This window comes from Prinia subflava, chromosome 16 (assembly GCF_021018805.1).
Source record: "Prinia subflava isolate CZ2003 ecotype Zambia chromosome 16, Cam_Psub_1.2, whole genome shotgun sequence".
Classification (NCBI taxonomy): domain Eukaryota; kingdom Metazoa; phylum Chordata; class Aves; order Passeriformes; family Cisticolidae; genus Prinia; species Prinia subflava.
Genome location: NC_086262.1, coordinates 14,638,989 through 14,663,340, shown reverse-complemented (window position 1 = coordinate 14,663,340; position 24,352 = coordinate 14,638,989). Strand labels below are relative to the sequence as shown.

The following is a 24,352-nucleotide window of genomic DNA, read 5'->3' as shown; positions in this document are numbered from 1 at the left end:
CTTCGTGTGTGCAGGGCACGTTGAGGAGCCTCCTGAAGCATTTAGAAACAGAACAGGCATGGGAATGGTGTTGTGGTGGAGCTGGAGCACTTTCTAGACTGAGCTCTGGGATGTCCAGGTGTGTTTGGTGTGAAAATGGCAGGAAATATTCCATTTTCTAAGTTTTTGGGACATCCTTGAAAAGAAAATCCTGAACACTTTTTGTTGACCCGAAAGAACTACTGTAATAAAGCTGGGATGGTTGTCTTGTATCAAATACTAAGTATTTCAATCTGCATCTAAGTTAAATATTTTATTTTATAGAATTGGTGAAATATATGGCAAAATAACCTTGAAACAGAAAACCAATGGGGAAACATTTTTTGGCAACAAATTTCTGAAGAAGAAAATCAGAAATTTCAGGAAAAGTCATCAAAATCGAAGGATTTCTATAGAAAAATCTGTTTCACAAAGCAGCTTTTCTTGTGGAAGTCTGCACAGCTGGGGGAGCTCCTGGGAGGGGTGTGTGAGGCAGGCAGAGAGATGCTTGAAAGGAGGTGTTTTCACTGACACATGCCAGCTGAGCTGACACAAATCCCAGCCCTAAATTTTGCTCTTTTTTGGAGATTTGGGATAGCTTTGAGTGTGCATCCAGGAGACTGGAAAGAACCAGAGAGCTGCAGCAGCCAAGCGCCCTGGGCTGATTGAATTTTCAACCATTGTTTAAATGTCACTTTGTCAAAATCCTTTTGGACATTTTGTTTGTAGATCAGACCCTGCCCTCGCACAGGAAGGCTGGGAGCCTCCAGAGCTGCTCTCAGCATGGTCTGGTGTTACAGGTGATGTGTGTTTTGCCTGACACCAGCCAGGCCTGACTGATTATTTGGAGGGGAATTGGAAGGCAGTGCAGAGAGACTGTTATTAAACTGGACACCTGTGGATCCTTCTCAGTGTGCCTGTGTGCTACAAGCCCACACAGGTCTCCACAGTGTCTAAAGCCAGCAGGAAATGTTGGTGTCACACTTTGGACTTGCACAGCATAATTATCATCTCACCCCTCCCTCTTACCTCAGTGTGATTTGCTGCCAGTGTTGTATTAGCAAAAAAGAGGGGGGAAAAAAAAAGTTGTTTTTCCAGTGTACATACAGTAATAGAGATGTTTGTGTGGCAGTTGTGAGTGGCGTAATCTTGGTTGTTAGACAGCTTTAAGTGGGATTTGAAACAGGCAAAGATGCCAAAATAAATAGCAATGAGATAGATGGACTATTAGGCACAGCTTGTTTGAATTGCTCAGTTCAGGAAGAATTTACCTGGTTTGTGATGCACTGGCAGTACTAAAAGAGAAAGGAGAAAAGGGGGGTGGCCCTGGTGGGTTGTGGCACCAAGGAATGAGCCAGCACCACATCTCAAGTGTTACACCAGGAAAAACTTTTGAAGCAGCTGTATCTGCTCAGTGGTTCCTTGGCTGTTGAGCTTGGGCTTCACCCCGTTCCCCATGGAGAGAAGGTTTGGCACTGTGCTCTGAGCCTGGAGTGCAGCCAGGTCCTCCTTTGCCCATCCCTGGAGAAACACAATCCCAAGGGTTGGTCATTACATTTTTATCTTTGCCTGGCCGATTTTGGTGTTTTTCTAGAGCAGGACCTTTGTCCTGATTTTTTGGCCATTTTAATCCAAAGCTGCTGTGAGTATCCATTCACCCTTCACTCCCAGCCTGGGCTACCACAGTGCCAGTGTCACAGGGGACCTGCTCTTTCCCGTGACTGGTGTTTAGCACTTGGGCCACTGGGGCTGAGGTGCCATTCACACCTTCCAGGCGTGCAGATACACCGTGCAAGCAGCTTTTATCAACAGCATCACATTTTTCACTTGAAGTCCCAGTGTGATCCCCAGTGAGAGGACATGTGGCCACTGGGAGAGGGGCCACAGCAAAGCAGGCAGTCAGGGCAGGTGATGCATGGGAGGACACATATCCTGCCAGTGAAGAACGATATTTTGTATTCCAGCCAAAAGTGGCCCATCTTCGTGCCTCTTCTGCAAACAGAAGGCTCTCCTATCTCCAGCAATGACCTCTGCACATGTGACATTCAACAGAGAAAGCCATAATTGTATAAACTAATGATTTCCAGAACAAGAGCTTTCCCAAGGCTATGTAAAAATGGCTGGTGTTTGTCAGCGCCGGGTACACAAAGGAAACAGAAGTATCAGGGCCAGCTGGTTTACATATTTTTGAGTCAATCTGCTGCTGGTAAAGCTATAATTGACCAATCTCTGGCTTGGAAGCCCTGGCTGTGTGAGGCAGGGGCCTCTTTACAGCTATTGCTTGCCTCAACTCCCACCAGTTGACCGGAGAGGGGTTTTCTCTCACATTCTTTTTTATTTCTAATTTTATTTCTGCCCCCATAATTACTTGTTCGCTTAATTCCTAAAGAGAAAAGAAGCAAACTCGAGCAACTTGGCTGAAAAGATGAAGAGCTGCTTCTATACAGGGGACAATCAGGAATTAATTTCTGACAGTCTTGCCTTGGTGCAGTCCAGACTTCATTAGAGCATTTGCAAAACTCCTCCTGGCAGTCAGGCATGAAGCAGAATAATTTGTATCTCCCTATAGATTTTACTGGGATGTGCCTCTGGCTTTGGCTGGTCTCATTTAGGAATGTTTGTGTTGTTTGCTGCTGCACAGGGGGGACTCTTTGTGCTGTCCTTTGCATGACAGAGCTGTGTGTGCATTCAGCAGGGCACACAGAAGCCCACTGGCTGAGGAGGTGATGTGTCCTTGCTGTGGTTTGTAGGATAGATGGAGAAGCAGAGTGAGAAGATGACAGCACACTGCTCGTGGCCATGAGAGGATCTTGCTTGTGTCTCTAGTGTAAAGAAAAGGGTCTTGGGCACAGAGATGAATGGGTGGAGCTGGGCATGCCCCCATCCTTACCTAAAACAGGCTGTGCACCTCGCCCTGGACAGCCAAACCTGCCTCGTGTGTGTGATGTGGTGCTGCAGCTTCTCAAGGAGACTCAGAATTAGGTGGGGTTTTCAAATCTTGATCAGCCAGATCTGTAAAAAAGCTGAAACCAGTCTTCAGTGCCTTTGGAGGGGTGGCAATTACCTGCAGGAAAACTCATTCTAGCTTTGCTAAATATAACAAAAAATACCCAGAGCACAACATGTGACATGGGATGGAGAGGGTGGACAACTTATCTGATAAGCTGCTGGAAATGTGAATTTTGGCCTGGGTGCAAGCTGTGGTGTTAACCCCTTCAGGTACCTGTGTGGTATTAGACATGGCATTAGTGTCACTTATGTGCACATAATTATGTGTAGCAACTTCTTTCAAATGGTTTGAGGCAATGAAATGACTGTAATTAGGCTGCCATGTATGACATAAAGATAATAGCAGTCCCCCAAACATGGAACACATTAAGCCAGAACCTTAGAACTAAGAAAAGTTTAAAGAACTTAAACATTTTTTATGTGTTTTATGAAAACCAGAGGCCTAGTAGCAGTGTCCCTTCCCATGTGTGGTGTGAGTCCCACAAGTCCCACAGATGACTTGTAGGGGTGCTGGGGCTCCAGATGTCCCCTCCTGTTGTTCCCTCACTTTGTAGTGATGCTGCAGCAGCCACACGTCCCTGTGGGAAGCTGGCCCTGCTAAAAGCCGGACAACTCTTGTTGAGATCGAACTTTTCTGCAGAGGAAGAAGAAAAAAGAAGCCACAGGGAAGCAGGACACTGCCTGTGGGGTGGTTTGGGAGCCCACAAAGCGAGGAAAGCCAGAGGCTGTTCCAGCAGCAAAGCCCAGCTGGTCGCTCTCCCTCCTGTGGAGCTCCACAGGAGCTGTGATCCACTTGTGGCAGCCAGCCCAGGCTTTGGCAAGCCAGGGCTGCTGTGCTGGGTTTATTAGCAGGTTCCCATAGCACTGCCCTCCCCAGGCATCCTCTCCTCCCCTGTGCATGCTGCCTGCTGACCTTCCGGAGAGGTTTGTTGACTGGGAGAGGCTGCTGCTGTATTTACCAGGAGCTTCGTTCCTATCCCAGCTCCCAGGCTCCCAGTGCAAACACCAACGTGAATCTTTCAGTAAACAGGCAGGCACTGAAGGGGAGGGAAGGATTAAAAACTCCGAATAATGACTGAAATGTCAGACATTTATTATTAAGTCAGTCCCGATGTTGACAGCTGAACATTCAATATTAAAAGCATCCTTGATCATAAAAGCCAAAGGCAAACCTGATTCTTAAACATCCCAGTTGTTCTTTTTGACCTAGTTTTTGATGTCTTAAGGAGGAAATAAAATTTTAGAAAATATTTACGGACATGAGAAGTGCAGGATTTCATCACAGCTGGTGACTTCACGGGTGTGCCTGGGGCAAGGACAGCAATTAAAGAGCAGGAGGGCAAACAAGTCTCACGTTTCCCTTGCAGAGGTATTGTCAGTCTGGGAAGCTGAAGCGTGCATGTTAGGGCTGGAAGAGCAAGAAATCACCAAGTCTCAGTGTGAGAGCCCCTCTGAAGGCTTTCAGGATGTTAAAGGAGTAGTTATGAGCGAGGCTGAGGTTTGACAGGCTTTGCCAGGAGCTATAAAGGTGAAATGATCAGCGTTGTGTTGTGTGTCAGTGAAGCAGAAATGCCAAAGAACTGCTCTGAATAATGCATCGTCTTTGTGGGTCAAAGTCCCCTACAAGAGGGCTGGTGGAAAAGGCTTGATGGAACTTACCCCAAACATCAGATTTCAGGTTTGGATTAGGGTAAGAATAGAAGACAGCAGTAAGAACAGGGAGAAGGAGAGAAAATCTGACCTAGCAGGAGGTGGAAGGGAAGGAGAAAATTGTTTACTGAAAATTGAGGCAAAACAGGATAAGTGTGAAGCTCTTGCAACGTGTAAAAAGCTACTGAAAAGAGGAAGAAAATGTTTTTTTCCCTCTGTGTCTTTCTTGGTTAGGAGATGTTGTGAGCCAAACCAGAAAGACACAGATGCTGGGAAATGGTTTCTTGGGGAAGTTGTAGAAATTCCATTACTGGAAGCCTTTGAAAGAGAGTGGAAAAACACCTGATAGAGCTTTGAGCTCCTTAGGCTCCTTCAAGCTTTATTTTTATTAATTGGTGACATTACCATGAAGTTAGAGAGATGGCTCAGCTGTTGATGGCTTTTTGGAAGGGTTCAGCTCCAGAGCTGCAGAGTCAGACACTGCCAGAACCAGCTCTGAGGGCAAAGTCTGGACCTGAGACCACAGGCCTTGGTGGCTGAGTGTTGAGGACAGAATGGAAGCTGTAAACACAGAAAGGCTTCTCTTGGTATTTAATTAGGATTCTTGTATGTTGTGGAAGCACACCAGACACTTCACCCAGTTTTTCTGTGGCACAGACAGATTTCTCTGATTCCCAGGTTCAGGGGGGGTGGCAGAATGTGACCAAGACCTCCAGCCCAGCTGACATGACCCACATGGGTGTCTGGGGACAGTTATGCCCCTCTGTGTGTGACCCCTCTGCCAGGGAGCAGCCCCTTGCCCAGAGAATTCCTGCCTGGCTCTGCCAATGGGGATGTTCCTGAGTCCTTGGCCATGACCTTGAACTGTGGAGGGGGTTCCAGCTCCTCAGATCTCCCAGCAGAACTACCCAAACAGCCTAATTTGGCTTCTGGATGTGAGGGAGCTGGGAGGATCTGAGGGGATGGCATCTGTTTTGTGGCACTTCACATCTCCACACACGTCTCGTGTTCATGGTGCCCTCAGGAGCTGCACAACTCTGTTCTCTTGATGAAGGACATATTGTGCTGGAAGCACAGTGCTTGGCTGGATGGACCTTTGGGGCTAAACCAGCCATTCCTATATACTCATTTAAATTTCATTGATTTTTTTCCTAAAGAATTATTTCTCCCTTGATGGTCTAGAAATAAAACCTCTTGCCCTGACTGGCTCAACAACCCCATGATTTCTATCTATTGACGAGGTGGTTTTCACACTCTGTCTCAGCACAGGCAAGCTATTCTTCAACATGCTCGATCAGAGGAAGAGAAAATTACATTTTATGTACCTCCTGCCGCTCCCTGTTACATCTCCCCTCCTGGATTTCCAGTGGCAGGTGTTTGTGCAGGATCCCATCTACAGGCTGGGAGCGAGTTACTCAGCACCAGGTTTTCACAGGAATATCTCCTCTTGATGTGGGCACTGCCCAATTAGGCACATTGCCAGGCTACAAGTTTACAGTGATATTTTTAATTTGCCTCTGAGGTTCCTTTTTGGTCTGTGGCCTTATCTTTGCTGAAGTAAAACAGCTTGTGTGGCTACTCTTTGTGCCCCTGTCTGATTTGTGGCTTATTTCTCACGGTGCAGCCAAATTGCTGCAAGGCAAGGGGGCACATGGAGTGGCACTGACCCTCCTGGCAGAGCACACGTGTCAGGCTGGTGACCTGGAGTCAAGGGCTTGTCTGAAGGCTTCTCCAAACTCAAACCCTTCCAACAGCAGCAGCAGAGAGGGAGTGTGAAAGGTGCTGCAGTGACCCTGCAGGTGTACGACAGCAGGTTTGCTGGGTTACCTGGGGATAATGTGACAAAGCTGCTGGTTGCCAGTTTCCACTTTGGTAAGGACCTTTCTGGCCTTTCTATATATGGCCAGGGGTTTGGAAAAGGAACCCTTTGTGGCTTTCAGAATTGCAGCCACACTGTTTCCAGCAGTGACTCTTGAAGATCTGGAGCTCACTTCCTCTGCTTCATTTTCAGTGGGTTATCCCAGCAGTGTTTTGCACAAGCAAGCAAGAATCATGGGCTTAAAATAGGCACAAAATCCCGCAAGTGATGAACTATGGCTTGTGGAGGCTGTACATGCCATGCCCCAATGAACAGGAACTTGTTTGCATGGGAAAGTGCTCCTGCTGTGGGGACTGGTTACTGAGGGTGACTTTGCTCTCATGGGCCTTATTTCTGAGAGTGCCAGTTCAACTATGCAACTTTAAATATATATTTCCTTGTCCAGATGTCCTATTTAGGCCAAACCCTTCACTTTTCCAGTAAGAGAGCTGGAAACGCCTGGTCCTGCCTTTGAAGTCAATTAGCTGCCTCTAAGGCAGGATTTATCTTTAAAAGGAGTTGGATCAGGATAGGAAACATGTCAGTGCTGGAACCAGGAGAAGTTTGTCTGCTCCAGTGCCTATAGAGGTGAATAGAACCTCTTAATAGCTTTTTGGGGAGTTATTTGTAACCAGATAGTCCCTTTCCTTTGCCAAGAGGTTGGGGTTATTTGTGGCTCTGGACTAAAAAGCAACAGCAGAAACAAGGGTGCACTCATTATGACCAAATCCATTTATGCTTAATATTTCATTTTTTTCTCAGAAAGACCTTGGCCTTGAACTCTCTCTTAGTTTAGATACTCTCCTTGTCTCTCTCACACTGCCAGGCAAACTGGAAAGCTCAGGCATGTTAGTGATTGTTTCTGAGCACCAAAATTAGAAGATCCTGTTGAATGGGAGAAGCTGAGCTCAGGGCACTGGAGGTGACAGTGGCCAGAGAAAGGTTGGAGGGCAGAACTCTGGGGTTCTGTCCCATGCTGGTTTGATTTGGTTTGATTTAAGAAACCGTAGCTGAGTCTGTGTGGTTCCTGGAAGTTCCTACACAGGATGAATGTGTGTGCTGTTCCCTAAAACAACCCATCCACACTGGCAGGGCAAGACCCCTACTCCCCCCCGCATTGTGTGGGTTCTGCTGTCCTGTGGAGGAGAGGAGCTCCTGGAGCAGAGGTTTTCCTTCCTCTCTGTGTTGCCACTGGCTGGAGTTGATGCTGGTGCAGTGTCCTGGACCAGCCAGGAATGCCAGCAGAGGCCACGAGAGTCACCACCTATGGCTCCATCTCCTTGGAAACCTGCACTGAACAATCCCCTCGGGTACCAAATTCCTGTGTGCTTGTGACCAGGAGTGGGGTCAGGAAAGAGAGAGGACTCCTGCCCAAGCCCTGGGACAGCCAGAAACATTTCCAGCCCAGTAGCAGCTGCAGCAGTGCTGGTGCAGCTCCCCGTGGTGCCTTGCTGGGGCCGGATCCAGAGCTCTGCCAAATCCACAGGTATTGGCACACCGAGGCAGGAGTCTCTGCCATCTCAGTGCCCTGTGCAATAACTCATTCCCTGCCTTTGGACATTCCCAGCCCGTGGCCATCAGTGCAAGGGCTGTGGGACATCTTTCTCTGCCCCAGCCATACTTTGCCTAATGCTTCAGTCCTGCCTTGGCTCTTTCACCACCATGTTTCAGCCACTGATGTGCCCATTTTGAGGCATCCTGGGTTATGTTTTCAGGTCCTGGAATCCTGCCTCTGGAATTAAACACCATCTGCACCCATAAGGGCATTAGTGGGGAGGACAATGCCCCAGGGAATGTGATATGGCGTGTAGGGAGGCTGCTGCTTCCCTTCTCCTTATGGATAATGACTTCAGAAAAGAGAGCTGATAGGGGGTCACTGATTAATGCATCAGATCTCGGTCTGTGAGAGTGATGCCACCTGCAAGCTGGACACTTACACTGACCTAATGCCTCTGTGGCTTCAAGCCACATTGTACCATCTGCCAGCAAAGGAGAGCTTCCCAGCACCCCACCACGCAGGTGTGGGGGTGGATCACCACCTAAATCCATGCCAAAGTGTGCCAGGAAGGATCCAGCCTTCTCTCAGAGGCCAGCAGCCTGTTTGGGTTAAACCTCACATGTGATTTTCTATTTGTGGCCTCCTTTTGCAGCTAGAAAAACGCTGAAGTTATTGGAAAAAGTCTGCAATCCAGCCCTGCTGAGCCATGCTACAACAACAGGTTATTGTTCTGGCATAGGTGAAGGGCAGGACCTTTGCCTGGGAGCTTTCCAGGAGCTGTGCTGCTGAGCTGGAAGGAAGCAGAACCTCTCAGCATTGAATCCCCCTGCAGTGCTAATGGGAGGTCTCCAACAGCATGCAGAGCTCCAGGAATCCAGCTTCACGTGCCAGCACCACGCAGAGCTGGCACTTCCAGCCCCTCCTGTCCTTGCTGTAAGGGGAGTGTGCCTGATGAAAGATAAAGGCCAGAAAAGAAGTGTTGAAACATTGGCAGGGCTGCTTCGCTGTCTGCGGAACACTTTGGATGCTCCCGACTCCTGGAAGCTTACTGTCTTTTGATAGAGAGAAATACAAACTATTGCTGTCATCTGACTTCTCTGTAACAGCTCAGAGACGTTAGAAAGCAAAAGCTGAGATCTCTCTTCCAGTGTGCAGCTCCAGTTGTGGCTATTTGTGCCATGTCTGTGGTTATCAGGGTGGTTTCAGCCCTCCACTGAGAAGTGTCCACTCTCTTATTTAGCAATGATCCTGCTCCAGCCCCACTAAGCCCTGGGGACAGCCTCTCTGTATCGGTGCAGAGCCACTTCCAGCTCATTCCCATACATTTGCCAAGGACAGCTTTTCCCTACGTGGTCTGAGCTGTGGTCTAGATTAAAGGAAATTTGCAGTTTAAAAGCGTCCTTCCATTCCAGTCAGACTTTTCCTTTGCAGAGCATTAACACTGTCATTTCCCACTCGGGTGGAACCAATTGGTTTTTCCTTCGGGGGCCTCGAGCCTGGCAGCGTGACCCTCTGCCACAGCAGTGCTGCTGTGCTGGGCTGGCAGCTGCCTCTCCACCATGACAAAACTGTTTGCATTTGCTGGCACTCCTGACATCTCTCGTTGAGGCTGTCACAGCAGCAGCAGCTGAAGTGGCTCTGTACCCATCAAAGAGAGCAGGCTCTGGATCTCTGCCCCGCCCTGGGCACTGTGGGACGCCTCTGTCTGCATCCTTTGCCAAAGGCCAGATCTGGGAGGTGGCACATGGAAGCATCATAGCACACAGGAGCCTTTCCAGCAGCAGATGGGTTCCCATGGGGTGTCTGCAAAGGGGGGTTCTCCTTGCCAGCCCAACAAAATGACTTTAACTCAGCTCCCCCAAAACAAGTCTCCTAGAACTGAACATGCCTCATGGAAAGAGCCCTCTGGCAGCTGCAGTAAATCTGAGTAAGGCTCTGCTTATTCCCAGACTGCAAAAATAAATCTGATGTTGAAAACATGGCTAAAATAGAAGCTTTCTTATCAGGGGAATGTTGGGGAAGGCTGCAGTGGGCAGAGGTGGTACCAAAGCTGCCTCTTCCAAGCAGGCCTGGACACAAGAATGTTTTGCAACTACCAAAAATTCAGGGCTTCTTCTCAGCTTGGGTCTTGCATTTCACTGAAGTCCCTCAGTCCAGTTCTAAACCTGAATTCACAGTATGCTACCATGACATCATGAAGTCAAATGCCACTGGCAGTGGAAATAGATATTGCCTCCCAGGTGGGAGCTTCAGGAAAGTGTTCCAGAAGGTGGAGGGGGAAGGGCTCCTGCAGCTGAATTTTACAAGAATTTTTACTGGCAGAAAAGTCTGAATTTAAAGAAACATGTTTTCCTGATCTGAAAATGCTCCCCTGGGCCTTCTGTCCTTGGCTGTCTGGTTTCTGTCACTCCTGTGACATTTCTGAGGCTTGGCAGTACCCAGGGCTGCTTTGGAGGCACAGAGATGCAACCCTGCTTGGAAAAGCTTCCACCCAAACAGCGAATCCTGGTGAAGGACTTCAGGGGAGATGCCCCTGGATGGCAGGAGGAGGGAGAGGAAGGGAAGCATTGCCAGCTTTCAAACCCCTGCTCCTCCCGAGGATGTGCTGGTGCTCCCGGGGCAGGCAGGCTGGGAGCTGGGCCCTGTGGGTGTCCTGCTTTCTGCAGAGCCCTGGCTGGCTCAGCCACTGAGATTATTTTTGGAATTTCCCCCTTTTGTCTTTAAATCACTTGTTATTGTGAGCAGCATGGGACTGTGGCAGGAATTGTGGCACCGGGGCAGGAATTGTGTTGCTCTCAGCCTGACCCTCCTCAGGGCAGTAAATGCCCAGCCCTTTGTACCATCCTTTGGGACTCTCCTCACCCACACTGTGCTCTTGGCCTTTCCATTTTTGCCCTCGCTGAGCCCTCTGGGAGCAGCCAGAAGGGAAGGAGGAGGGAGAGGAATGGCTGAGCCCTTCCTCTGATTTGGCAAATCCCATTTTTCCCCTCTCTGCATCATTCAAAACGTGTTCAGGCCTCCAAACACATGGCCAGAAGCACTGCCCTGGGAAGGAGCCTGAAGAGCTGCAGCTATTTAGACAAAGAAACCAAGAATTGAAGCCATAGCTCCTGTCACTCTCCCTTTTGCTCTGTCCCTGCCAGCTCACCAGCACTGGAAGCAGCATCATGGAGACAGGGAAGCAAGCTGGTGTCTCAGAAAAGTCGGGCTGGCTGCTGGCAGGACAGCCCCAGGCTCTGCTGGGGATCAGATGGCAGAGGAGCAGCTTGGATGAAGCATTCCCTTCCTCAGCTTCAGGGAAAAACTCTTATGGGGGCAGAAGCCTGGCTTTTGAGGATGAGTCTAAACTTTGCACCTGCACCTCAGATTTGCCCTTGTTCAAACCCAAATTGAAATATGGACAGGAACCATTCCCTCTTGGAAACTTGCCACTGGCTCTGCCTGATGTGCCCTCGCTGTGCAGAAATACAGAGTGGTCCCTGACCTGCTGCTTCCCATAATCTCCAGGCTGATATGGACCTTGCTGTGAAACGGATGTGGCTGACATTTAGCAGGAATGCCAGTTCTCATCAGAACAGTGCCTGGGGAGACGCAGGCTGCGCTCAGCCGTGCGGCTGGCGAGACCTGCTGCTTTGCAGGCTCGGTCAGCACCTCACTTCATCAAAGAAACGCTCCTGGCTAACACTGGGTGATGTTTCTCAGAAATGGCATAGGCAGGAAAGATGTTTTGCTTGGCATAAACTGGTCCCAGTGCACTTTTCAGAGTCCTGCTGGGTAGAAGGAACCAACTGGGATGAGTTTGGGGCTAAGGTGGTTTTACCCATGCTACAAAATCCAGTAGCAGTGAGAGAAGTGTAGGGAGGATCAGTCTCCCCTCCTGCCTGCCTCACTTGCAGAGATCTCCCTGGATAAAAGCTATGCTCCATTTCTCATGATGCAGCAGAATCAGCAATATCCCAGCTGTGGGAAGCATCCTTCCAGGATCCCCTGTGTGCAAAGATGTCAAGGCAATTCACAGTCCCAAGCCTATTTGGGACTACCACCTTTAGTGCATTAATTTTACATGTGGGCAAAGTGAGTCGTTTTTCATCTCTCCCTCGACTGCAGACACTCTTTGGCAGATCTGAGAAGAGGAGCCTGTGCTTCCCCCCTCCAGCTGCATCTGGCCGCATTTGAAATTTCAAATGAGCACTGGAGCTCTCTCAGCTGGATCATGCATATTTTTTGTGTGTGTTTGTTTCAGCCACTTCATAAAGAGAACTCATCTTTCTACCCACAGTGAAGTCCAGGATTTCCTAAGAACAAAGCGCTGGGCTTGCCCCAAATACAGTCATTTACTGATGAGCTATGAATCACAGGGAACCCCACGAGGGTTTGATCCCCAGCTCCAAACGCTCTGTCCCTGTTTAGGGCTGACTCACCGCAGCCCTTTGGCACAAGCAGGGAGTGCCCGGCTCTCCAGGGAGCAGCTGGCAGTGCTGTGCCAGCGCCGGGCACACACAGACACAGACACAGACACAGACACGGACACGGACACAGACACATCCCTCCAGCGCAGGGCACGCCCACCGGGGCCACTCTTGTCCTTGCAGCCCCCTGGGAGGAGCATCCCCGCAAACCTGCCGTGGGTCCCGGGCAGTGAGGGACAGGGACGTGCCGAGGCTACCCCTCCTCAGCGGCTCCCAGGCTCCCGGGCAGGGCTGCAGGAGCAGCACCGCCCGCCCGCTGCGCGCCCGCGGGGCCAGCGCCGCTCCCCGCCCGGCCCGCCGCGCATCCCCTGCCAGCTGCGGGACCCAGCTGCGGGATCCAGCTGCGGAATCCAGCTGCGGAATCCAGCTGTGGGCTCGGCTCCGGCAGGCGGCAGCGGCTGCGGCGGAGCAACAGCGGCCTCCAGTGCCGAGAGCTCCTCCCGCGCTGCATCCAGGGACGCGCGCTCCGCGTCCCGCCCGCACCGCGCAGAGCCGCGGGAGCGCGGAATGCCCGGGCTGGGAGCGACCTTTGGAGGGCATCTGGTCCAACCCCACCCTGCCGTGGGCAGGGACATCTTCAACGAGACCGGGTTGTTCAGAATTCCCTCCAGCCTGATCTTGAATGTTTCCGGGGATGGGGTATCCACAACTTCTCTGTTCCGGTTTCTCACCGCTTTCACGGTAAAAAACTCCTCCCTAATATTTAACCTAACCCTGCCCTCTGTCAGTTTGAAGCCATTCCCCCTTGTCCTATCACTCCAAGCCCCTAAAAAAAGACCTAAAAAGTCTCTCTTGGTGCCCCTTCAGACACTGGAAGAGAGGCTCTCTTCTCTGGAAGTCTCTGCAGGAGAGAGACTTCTCCAGGCTGGACATTCCCAGTTCTCTCAGCAGAGGAATCCCAGACAGTTCTCTCTGTCTCTGCAGCAGAGGTGATCCAGTCCTTGGAGTGTCTTTGTGGCCTCCTCTGGACTTGCTCCAAGAGGTCCAAATTTTTCTGAAGTTGGGGAGCCCAGAGCTGGGTGCAGCACTGCAGGAGGGTCTCATCAGAGCAGAGGGGCTGAGTCCCCTCCCTTGCCCTGCTGCCCTCTTTGCTTTGGATGCAGCCCAGGACAGGGCTGGTTTCTGGGCTGGGAGTGCACATTGCTGGCTCATGTCCAGCCTCTCATCCACCAGCACCTTCAAGTCTTTCTTGGAAAGGCATCTCCCATCCTGCCAGCCCACAGCCCTCAGGCCAGGTCATGAGTGCCAGCAGCAAAGCTCACCAAGGCCAGTAGAGCAGAATAATAAATAAAAAGAATTTTGCCTGGAAAACTGGAATAACTGGTTTTCTGAGGCAATGGGTAGCAGTGACCTGCAGGACAAGTGTAAAGCTGTGACTCTGTGCACAGGGATCATGTCATGGGGCACTGGCTTATGGATAAGGCTGGAGATGGGTCAGTATGGAGATGATTTGTTGAATTCTTTCTCCTGGCAAAAGCTCTGGAGCAAGGGCTTTAATACTCTGTATTTAGCAAATGCAATTGCAAGTCATGAGAATGCTAAAAATCTATTGCTCAAACACTGGAAGTCTAGGAAAGGAAAACAAAATTCTTGATGCAAAAAAAGAGCCTCCCTGTTATGTATGCCTGGCTCTCTCCTTGGGCACATCCCAGCCTTCCCCCTGGGGCTCTGTCAGTAATTTGCTCACAGCTCTTTACGGGCATCACCAGAACAAACCTTATTTTTGAGGAAGGTGCTGTAAGTGTTGGGGAAAGGGGATTGCTGTGTGTGTAAGGAATGCCAGCACAAGACCATGGCGATGCTTCCATTTTATTGGGGGTGTGAGGAGGGGAGGGGACAGCTTTGTGCTCTCATCTGGAGCGGTTGTGCCTCAGTTTGAATTGGGGTAGGCGCGGGGAGTCCGGCACATTCCTCTGTTCTTGATGCGCACGTGGCTGCTCCTTTGCCTGGAAGAGAGGTTAAAAATGCTGGGGGGCTGCCTTCGGGTCCCTGAGACACAGCAGAGCCTGGCTCAGAGGACAAAGGCAGAAAGAAAGGAAAATACTGCTTAAATCATCATCTAAGTGTTATTCACAGCAAGCAAGGCCACATATTCTTGACAGGGAGTTCAGGGTTACCATGGACATGTGTTAATTAATTCCGATAAGCTCAAGAGTGCTTTCTGACACCTCCTGGCAGGATAATTCACCTCCGTGCTGCAGGACAGCACTGAGACACCTCTAATTCCTGTCTGACTGCAGACAATAAAGGTTATGAATTTGTTTTGTAGGTTTTTAGAAACAAAAGACTGATACTGCATCTCACTTGGGTTTGGCCTGCTCCCAGCCTCCCCTCTTGATTGCTTCTGCAGCAAAAGTGAGGCAAATATTAAAAAGGTACCTTCAAAAAACTATTTTCTTCTTTTTGCCCAATAGTGGACCTGATTCCTCTGAATTGTTCCATTTTCACACAGAATCATGATGCTCTCCTCTTTGGAAAGACAGATCAATTTCTCAGGGGCAGTAGAGAAATGCTGGTAAAATGATTTGTGTTTTGCAGAAAGCATTTTGCATGCTGGTCACAGTGAAGTGACCAAAGGCGACAAGTGAGACGCTGCTGCCGCAGGGACCCGCCAGATGCTCTCTGTAGTTATTCCCAGACTCCTTGCAGGCTTCCAGCTCTTGTCAGGCCAGTTGCACACACAAAACTGCAAATGACACTTCATCCTGCCTCTCGGCTGACTTTTCCCCACGGACCAAGGCTTTACAGATGAGGACACTCCGTTTATCTCTCCCCCAAGACATTTGGCACCAGGCAGCTTCAGAGTCCTGGTGCTCAGCCCAGATGGCCCTGGCCAGGAGACCAAATGGCTGTTCCTAACCTCAGAATTCCATCACTTGGGAACAGAACAGGGGAGCTGCATGGCTCGGGGCTGTGACCCTCAGGAGCAGCACATTTCCAGTGCCAGCTGCTTGGAGCTTGCACAAACGGGAGTTTTAAGAGCTTTGGGAATGCAGTGCCGGTCAACACAAGGCGGATGCAGCACCAGCTTCTCATCCATCCCGTCCCTCCTCTGACTCCTGGCCGGCTCTGATGACACCACCAGCTCAGTCTTTCTCTTTGTTGTGAGCACTGGGTTCTCCCATCCCCTCTGAAGCTGCTCTCTACTCAGGGGAGCATCCTGGGTGCCACTTTGCACAGCTGACTGCGGAGCCTTCCTCGCTCCCTTTACCCCGCTCTTGGTCCGTGGCCAAAGCCCTAATGATGTTGTGTCTGATGAACCTCCCACCCCCATCTGTTGCACAATACAGGGACAGCTGGTGCTGGGCTGCTGGCTTCCAGCAGGGTCATTACTGCCCTGCCAGGCCGTGCTGGGTCATTAACTGTGGTGCCTTTGCTGAGGAGATCCCACTCAGCCTCTCTCTGCCTGACTGCATCATATTCAGCCTTGAAAGGTGAACTAGCATTTGAGCAGGCCAGGAGCAGAATATCTGGCAGCAGCCTGGGTTAATGAAGCAAAGAGGGGACAACCCAACTGACAATATTTATCCAGGCTCTTTTTTTTTTTCCTGGTGATCTGGATTCTGTTCCTTTTTCCTGCAGTTAGCAGGGAGGCGATGCTCCTGAAAACCAAATTTGGCTCCACAAGCCCACTCAACCAGAGACAGAAAAGCTGGACTTTGAGCTTCTGCTACAAATGTGTCTGCTGATGGCAGATGGGTCGGTGAGCCTGATCACCAAAAATCCCTGCCTACACCAGGTGAAGTCAAGGGTGAAGCTCCCACAGCCCTGCAGACTGGGGCATCTGGCTCCAGATAAGACTCAATCTTCCCACAAGAGATTTTTGAACCACTTAATAGCATTGAGTTGGAAGTAATTCCTTCACTTGTCTGACACAGAGGGCTTCCAATGTATAAATATATTTTAAATTACCTAGGGCCCAAGCCAGATGAAATGTATCAAGTCTTGCCAGAGACACCCTTAGCATTTGGACCTGGCCTTCTGCTAGAACATTGCAATCTGGCACCAGCACAGATTAAATATAAAACTCATTCTTAAAAATACCCAGGGCAAATTGTATCCTTTCATATGCAGAGAAGACAGAAAGCAGAGCTCAGCTATAAATTTCTGGGGCGAAAAAACACAGGTTTTTTCCTCCAGCCACCACACATCTGAGGTCATCTGGAAAAATATTCTTCAGCCCGCGCGCTAGATCTGGGCAGGCTGCGAGGACTTTGCCATTTGTCTGAGATCCTGGATGCCTGCCAGTTCTCTCTGCTGCTTGGCAGCTGCAGGTATGGTGAGTTTTTTGTTAGTGGGCAGCGTGTGTGCTGTGAGCCACACACAACGGGCCCGTTCCCTCAGCTGGAGCCCACACGCTCAGAGCAGCGGGCGCAGCATCTGTGCAGGAGGCCAGATCCGTGCCAGATGTGCTGGGCTGGCTGCCCAAGCTCCACCCAGCTGCAGGCAAACAGCTTTCTTTCTAGGAAATCCCAGATGGATGTGGTAGCCCTCGTCTGTGTGGCGTTCAGACTCGCAGCAGTTTCAGATACTCACAGGTTGTGAAGGCACAACAGGCACTCGTTGCTGTACAGGAGGTTGTCCGTGCCACAGATGGGGTCGTACTCCCTTGTACACCCTCTTCTCAGGTTGAAATTCTCACAAGATGGCTGGAGGCACAAAAGGTTAATTCTGAAAATGTTAAGTCTCTTCTCAATTTACCAGAGGAGCTTTGCTTTCCCAGAGAGGTGCACATTTTGTCCACCTTCATAACCCATCCTCAGAGCTCTGCTATGAGCTCAGAAACACTGGGACCATCTGCCACCGTGTCCCTTGGCCAGCTGAACTCCACCTGGCACTGCTGCACACCCTTAGGAGTAGCAGTGTGGAGTAAACAGTGCTCCATGGGCACTGCCTGAGCACGTTCTTCCCAGTTTGTATTTGTATGCCACAGCAATACCTTGCAAGCCAGAGACTAAGGGGATTTCTGACTTTCTTGGCAGGCAACAGCAATATTTAGCTTTTTAGGAACTTTTCCTTCAGTGTTTGGGGGAAGTGCAGTGTAAAACCAGTATCATCACTGGGATTGTGCTGTGGCACAGCAGGTGCAAGAGGGTTTTCAGGCACTGGCACCTTTGGGCTGTCAACCCACCCTGCTTCACTGTATTTAGCAGTGGTGGCTCCCCAGTGTATGGGTTAGTGCTGTCTCACTTGTGCTGCATAAAAGAGGAGGATTTACCTCAGTTCCTCTGAAAACAGCTGCATCCATCTCAGCATTTCCTAGAGAAAGAGGAGAGAGAGAGAGAGAGAGAGAGAGAGAGAAAAGACACCTTAGCACCCATCACTTGGGCTGGTTTCAAGGGGGACAGAATAAAGACAGTTTAGGCTGAGGACTGTATACATTCACTCAAACACCTTTGTCCTAAAAATAATTTTTTCCCTTGGATCTCCCACATTTCTCAGCTGGATCCCTCCCTGCTGTGTCACCCTCTTTCCCCTGGCAGAAACACTGTAATGGTGCAAGGCCCTGCCAAGGCAAAATGCACTTCTAGAGATGTCACCTGCCAACTGTCAGGGAGCAAAGGTGGCTTTTGTCCTGTCTTACCACATGCTCATGAGTAACTGAGAAACTTCTGCTGACACGGAAGAGGTGCTGGAGTAAATCCAGGGTGATTTTTCTACTGTTGCTCAGTTTTTACCAGAAGCAAGCAGACCAAAAGACAAATTGTTGAAAGTCTCTACTGGAAGGAGACCCTGAGGTCTCACATCAAAGCTGGTGGGATTAAGCCATGACTTTGGTGGGCTTCCCCATGGAGCAGCTGGCCCTGAGCTGGCAGCTGGGATCACATGGGTGGAACACACGGTGGGTGTGTTTTGAAAAACAACCTGAATTTTTTTGGCAAAAGGCACAACTGAGAAGAAAATCCTGGGGTTTTCTTATAGACCCAGAAGTCATCTACATGTAGGATTTATGCTGCATCTGTATTAATGACCAGCATGGCCCAGTAGCAGTAAAATATTTTGGTGCTGAGGAGCTGGTGGCCACACTGTTTAATATTTCAAGGATTTTACTTTGGGCTAGCACTGGTCCAGACCAGGAGCTGCAGCTCACTGTGTGCTCAGTTCATCTGAAATGAGCCCAGATTTTGTGCTCAGACAGCCCTGCAATGGCAGCCTCTGTGCAGTAAACAGGATGACAGAGGACCTGCTTCAGAAGCACCCTCCGTTTGGAATGAGCCCACTAAAGCAGGACCTGAGGAGCAGCAACAGCTCATGTTCTCATCCCTCGGCACCATATGGGATTTTGAAAACACAGTTGGCTTCAACATTGGCTTGGTAGTGAGAGCTGCATTTTCCCTTGCATAGATTCATTTCCTGTCTTCTTGGATTTGCTTTTTTAAAACCAGAATAGCACCTATTCACTCTGAAAGGATCACACTGTCCTAGAAATCACCAGTTACAGGACAAATCCTACCCCTGAAGAAGGAGCATCAGCTCAGCAGGTCTGTTCATTTTTGGGAGCGAGTGCACCCTTTCAAAGCCTTTGTTTTAGTTTGCTCCCAGACAGGTACAGGTTTAATGCACATTGGCCATTGCAGCATTCCCTGCCCAGGGCCACAGCAAGGTCTCAGCACCAGCTGGTCTCTTCCCACACTCACCTTCCCAGACCTGGGAGTTTTAGCAAGGAGAGGAAATAGCTCCTCAGCAAAATGTTGGACTCACCTTGGTAGAAGCAGAGTGCCAGGGAGAGGAGCAGGAAAACACCAGCTACCTTCATGGTCAAAGTGATGTTTTACTGAGCACAGCAGAGAGAAACTGGGTCACTCCTCTGTGCCTCAGAGGTCCTGTCTGTGGCAGCCTGCTGGGACTTTTATACCTTTCCCCACTCCTGGCACCACACCACACAGCCAGCTCCACCCTGCAGTCCTGTGGTGACAACATTCACAGTACAGGGACAACACCAGGTGGCACCTGGCTCATTGGTGGGCGCAAGGATGAAAGCCTCTCCCAGGCCAATGGAGGAAATAATCCTTATCTCCAGCAAGGACTGGGGCCCTGCCCCGGGTGTGGGGTCAGCCCTGGGTCTGCACTCCAAGAAACGTTGTACAAAGAACCAAGATTGGAGAAATGGGCAGGGCAGCAAGGGGAATACAGCCAGCAGCACTGTGGCTTTGATGAATGACCCTGCTGCTGCCCCTTGCAGGGTGAAGCTCTTTGGTGAAGCCACCTCTGGGTGAGGATGGCTGCGATCCACAGGCACCTTTCCTGGTGTGAGCAACAGGGCAGGGCTGGGGTGCTGCAGCTCCCCTTCCCTGGCAGGCAGGAGTGGGAGCAAGGATTCCTCCTGGAGAGCAGAGCTTGCCTGTGCCTCGGGCTGGCTCGTGGCTGCACACCCAGTGCTGCTGTTTTGGCTGCACATCTCTGACTGCAGACAGCAGCTGGAACGAGCCACCGGCTTGGACTCCCCTCCCTTCCCCTCTCCCTGCCTGCAGCTGGGAGTAAACCCTGGGGATTTCCTACAGTTACACCACCAGTGGTGCATTGCAGAGAGTGGATCAGTCCCTCGGGGATTAGAAGGATTAATTAATGTTTCTAAAGCCCTTTGATATCTCAGCCATAAATCACTGGAGAAGTGCAAAGCAAATTATTACTAATGGGGGCTTATGACTCAAAGACAGATTTTTAATTAGCTGAACAGGAAAAAGTCAATGCCAAGAGCAACCCAAGGAGCTGTTTGAGAGGGAGAAATCTCAGCTCCATTGGCTGAGATTGCTCCATTGTCCAAGGGATACTCCACTCCCAGTGTGGCTCTAGAGGGTGCTTTCCCCTGCCATAAACATCTCTCTTGATTTTGTTTCAGTGGTCACGGGGAGATTCTTCCCTCTTGACTGGGTTTCCCTCTGCTCTCCCTGAGCTGGCCTGCAACTTGAGGCAGAAAGAACTGCTCCTAGTGGCATCTGTTATTTTACTAATTCAGAGAGTAAAGCTGGCTTTGGGTATGACCTGCTCAGCAGCTCTCAGGAGCTGGGGTGGGTGTTACTGGACCTTTGAGCACAGACAACAATCCCTTAGTGTGCCTGAGACAATGGTTCAGGTGGTGTTTTCACCCTCTGAGGAGAAAGGGAGGGAGGGATGATCTTTTTTTATAGCTAAAAGAGGTTCATCTCAGTCCAACTCTGTCCCCTGTTATTTTTCCTCTTCAATCTAAGACATGTAAACAGAGCAGTGCTGAAAAGAGTTTCTCTGATTACCCATGTTTGGGGCATGCTCGCTTCTAGTAAAACACATTTTTCAGTTTAGACATCCTTGCTGTAGCCAGGAAATGTGATAGTTTGGATTGTCCAGGAACAGCAACGTTTTTCCTCAGATTCCTTGGAAACATCCAGGCACATTTCCAGACTTGAGCTGGATGGGTAAATCCTCACTGTTTATGCTCTGCAGGTGGCAGCTGTGTTGGCTCCTGGGACATTTCAAGTGTGTGTAAGGCCACGGGTTTCTCCTTCCTCCAGAAGTCAGAGGCATCAAAGCACAGGCAGGCTGCTGACCTTCCCCTGCCTCCTGGACACTTCTCTCTTCATCCTCTTACTGCTCAGGCTCCTGATAGCTTTGCACTGGCTGATTTTCATGTTCCCAACCGCTCCCAGAGCTGGATGAGATTAAGTACTTTGCTACTGAGGAAGGTTGAAGAAACTCCAGATTATGCAGTGCAATGGACTGAACTTAATTATTCCACAACGAATTGAGCCAAACCAACAGACTCAAGGGCAGTTGCCTCTGCCAAAAGAAGATTCCAGCATAGGCTGCAGCTGAACAGCAGGCACACTTGGGTTTTAATGCAGTTTCTCCGTTAGCAAATGCTCTTCCTTTCCAAGCGTCTCCACTGACAGCTGTGTCTTTATGAGATGCCTTGAAAAACAGGGGATTTCAAGGCTCCTCTCTCCTGATTGACAACAATTCAATATCCTTCAGGAAAATCAAACAGAAATGCTTGGGGCTCATTTGACTGGGGAGGAGTGAAAAAGAGCTGCGAGCTGCTCCTGCACTGGGTGCTCCTGGTACCGTCCTCGGCAGTGTGGGCTTTCTCAGGATGTGTCACCTTGTCAGAGCAGCGTGTTCCTCCAAACACATCAGCTGGAGGAGTGGAGAGAAATGAGTCAGGAGGCTCTGCCAGCCATGCTGTGTGACTTGCTGAGCCTGTCACAGAGGATTGGAGGGGACAGGCAGGTCTCAAAGCAGGTGCTGGCATGGGATGGTGTCCCCCTTGGCCACCTTGTTGGGTGGTGGCCACCACACATGGTGTGGGACACAAGATCTCTGCAGTTGCTGATGGTGTCTCCTCCTGGATGCTGGGAGCACTTGGAGACAGAATTGATGCTACACAAGGCACAAGGGGAAGGGGCAGTGGGTAAGGAGGCAAGCTGAACTGCCAGGTCTGCCTCCAGGTGGACCAGCAGGAAGAGGTGATTCTCCTTCTGCAGGATGAATTTCTGTATTGTCTTTTGGCCAAACCTGAGTGTTTTCTAGTCACATGCATTTCAGTAGTAAAGTGTTGCAAAGGGATAAAAAATTACATTGCAGGGGAATTAAAAATCTGGGAAACTACCTATTTCCCTGTGATGGTGCCTCCTTGACAGGCTGGAAGATCACTTGTAACCAGGGCTGGAATTTGTTTTTTAGTGGAAGCTTGATGTACAAAGAGAAAGCCACCAGTGCCCCCAGGAAACCAACACAGTCACTAGTCAAAAGCATTCAAAGATCACAAACCAGACCCAGATGATCATGAATCACAGCTTAGAAGTCACAAATGCTTCTTAAGCCTCTTCCAAATAATGGTGTTTCCCAACAAGCTCGTTTGGGGTGGTTCACATTTTCCAGCCTTCTCCTGAACCAGAGAGAGAATGGGCTAAAGCAGGAGCAGAGCTCCTTGTGCAGTCCCAACCCCTTTCACCAAGGAATGATCTGTGACCAAGACCTGCACCATGGCCCTGTGCTGGTGGCATCCCTGAGCTTGGTGCCTTGGTGGAAGTTGTGGGGACCTCCTGTGGGATTCATGAAGGACAGGCACCAGAGGCTCCTCAGTGCTCAGGGACTCAGCCTGGGGCTTTGCTGCTGCCCTGCAATGGGTAGGGTGACTGAAATTTGGAGAAAGGTTGATGCAAATGTGAAACCTAGAGGTGTCACAAAAACCAGTTCCCAAGATGCTCAGAGCTCTTTTGGGTCCAAAATGCTGCTTGTGTTGGATTGAAAAGCTAAAAATGTCTAAATTTGTGTTACCTGCCAGACCTGGATCTTGGAGGTGTAGCCAAGATCTTGCCCATGGTATCCAAGGTGGTTTTGAAAGGTACTTGAGACAGACCAAGCCCTTTTGCATCAGCAAGGTGAGAGCAGTGTGCAGTCATCAGCTGCTCCTCTGTCCGGGGAATACTGCTCAAACACTGATTTTTCCTGCAGGAAAAAAAAAAAAAAACCCAAACCATAATTTGGTTGGTAGTGATTTTTGTCTTGGATTCTTTCCCATTTAATGCTGAGAAAGCTATTCTGTTGCTCTGGGTGCATGGAAGATATTGAACATTCTGACAGTTTAGGAAAAGGGATCCTTTGAGCAGCTGCTGAGAAAGCATCACATATTTTCTCCAGCTGCAGGAGAATCTCTGGAGCCCAGGACAGCATATCAATTTGTTTTCTCTTCTGTTCTGGAAATCTTGGACTTGGAACCTCTGGTTTCTGGGGAGGGGGCTGGACATAGCTACAGGATAACATTACCAAATCATAATTTCTACTTTTACTACTGTTTGTTATCCTTCAGCAAGGGCAGCGCGTCCATGAGAGAGACCTTTGGAAATCTGCAGGCATCGGCAGCTTTGCATGAGAATGGGAATTGCTGACAGCAGTGTCTAAAGACAAAGACATCACATAAATCATAGCTTGTTGGGTTGTTCAGAAGAGACCGTGACTGGATGCCAATCAAATGCTTCCTGAGGAGGGTGAATGTGCTGGGGACAGGCTCTGTGTTTGGAAGGATTACTGGCTGACATTGGCTGGGGTGGAGTTCCCAGCCTGGTGTGGAAGTTCCCAGCCCAGCTCCTGGGCTGTTTGTCTCTGCTCTCCCACCTCTCAGTGATGCCAAACCCCACGGGCTCAGTCCATGGAAACCTTTCCCTCCCCTGCCATGACTTATTGGGTGATGGCACGTGCCTGGTGGAATGGCCACCCCAGACTGTGGCCAGCTCTGGTGACCTTGGGGTTCTGTCCCTTGCAGGTGGGACCCTGCTCAGTGCAGGGGGTGCCAGCTCCTGGACAGGCTTTCCCCCCTTTCTCCCTTGACCTCTCCTGCTCCTCTCCTTGGGTCTCTTGCAGGATCTCCACGGGATGCAGAGGAAGTGAGAGCACACACAGAGTCGATCCCTCAGGAGCCGAAACACGGAGCTCTGCTTTTCTTGCTTTCCCTGGCATTACTGAAGAAAAAAAGATCATTTTTCCCACTCCCACAGAAAATGCCAAAAGCGAAGTATTCCTTCATAAAATTGCTTCTTTATTAAATCCTATCTGCCTCCCGCCTCCACATCCGACTGCCCCTGCGGCTGCCGGAGAGATCCAGGGCACAGTGATTAAGCACTGCGGCTGATAATTGGGCAAACACAGATTTCAATCTCCTCCAGCAAATCACTCCCCCTTTCTCCGACTCCAAGCAGCACCCTGTGCCCACTCCCTCTTCCACGGAGCTTAACAAGATGGGAAGCATATGGTCCCTGTCGTTTCGGGGTCACAGACTCAGGGGGGATGATCCAGCCTAATCTGTCCTTCTGCTCAGCTCAGGCAGCTCTGTCTGTGCTCCCAAGGACCACCTATCCCTTGTCCAGGGCTGGATCT

At 50.1% G+C, this 24,352-nt stretch overlaps 1 protein-coding gene across 1 annotated transcript; it reads right to left on the bottom strand.

Moving 5' to 3' along the window:
• Window positions 1–14,302: 14,302 nt before the first annotated feature.
• LOC134559041 (pancreatic secretory trypsin inhibitor-like) lies at window positions 14,303–19,378 on the bottom strand. The gene is made up of 4 exons (XM_063413500.1): window positions 19,205–19,378; window positions 17,721–17,761; window positions 17,039–17,151; window positions 14,303–14,448 (listed from the first exon to the last, which is right to left on the bottom strand). Exons 1-4 carry the CDS (start codon window positions 19,257–19,259, stop codon window positions 14,373–14,375), a joined length of 285 nt encoding a protein of 94 aa, XP_063269570.1. The 5' UTR covers window positions 19,260–19,378; the 3' UTR covers window positions 14,303–14,372.
• Window positions 19,379–24,352: the final 4,974 nt, after the last annotated feature.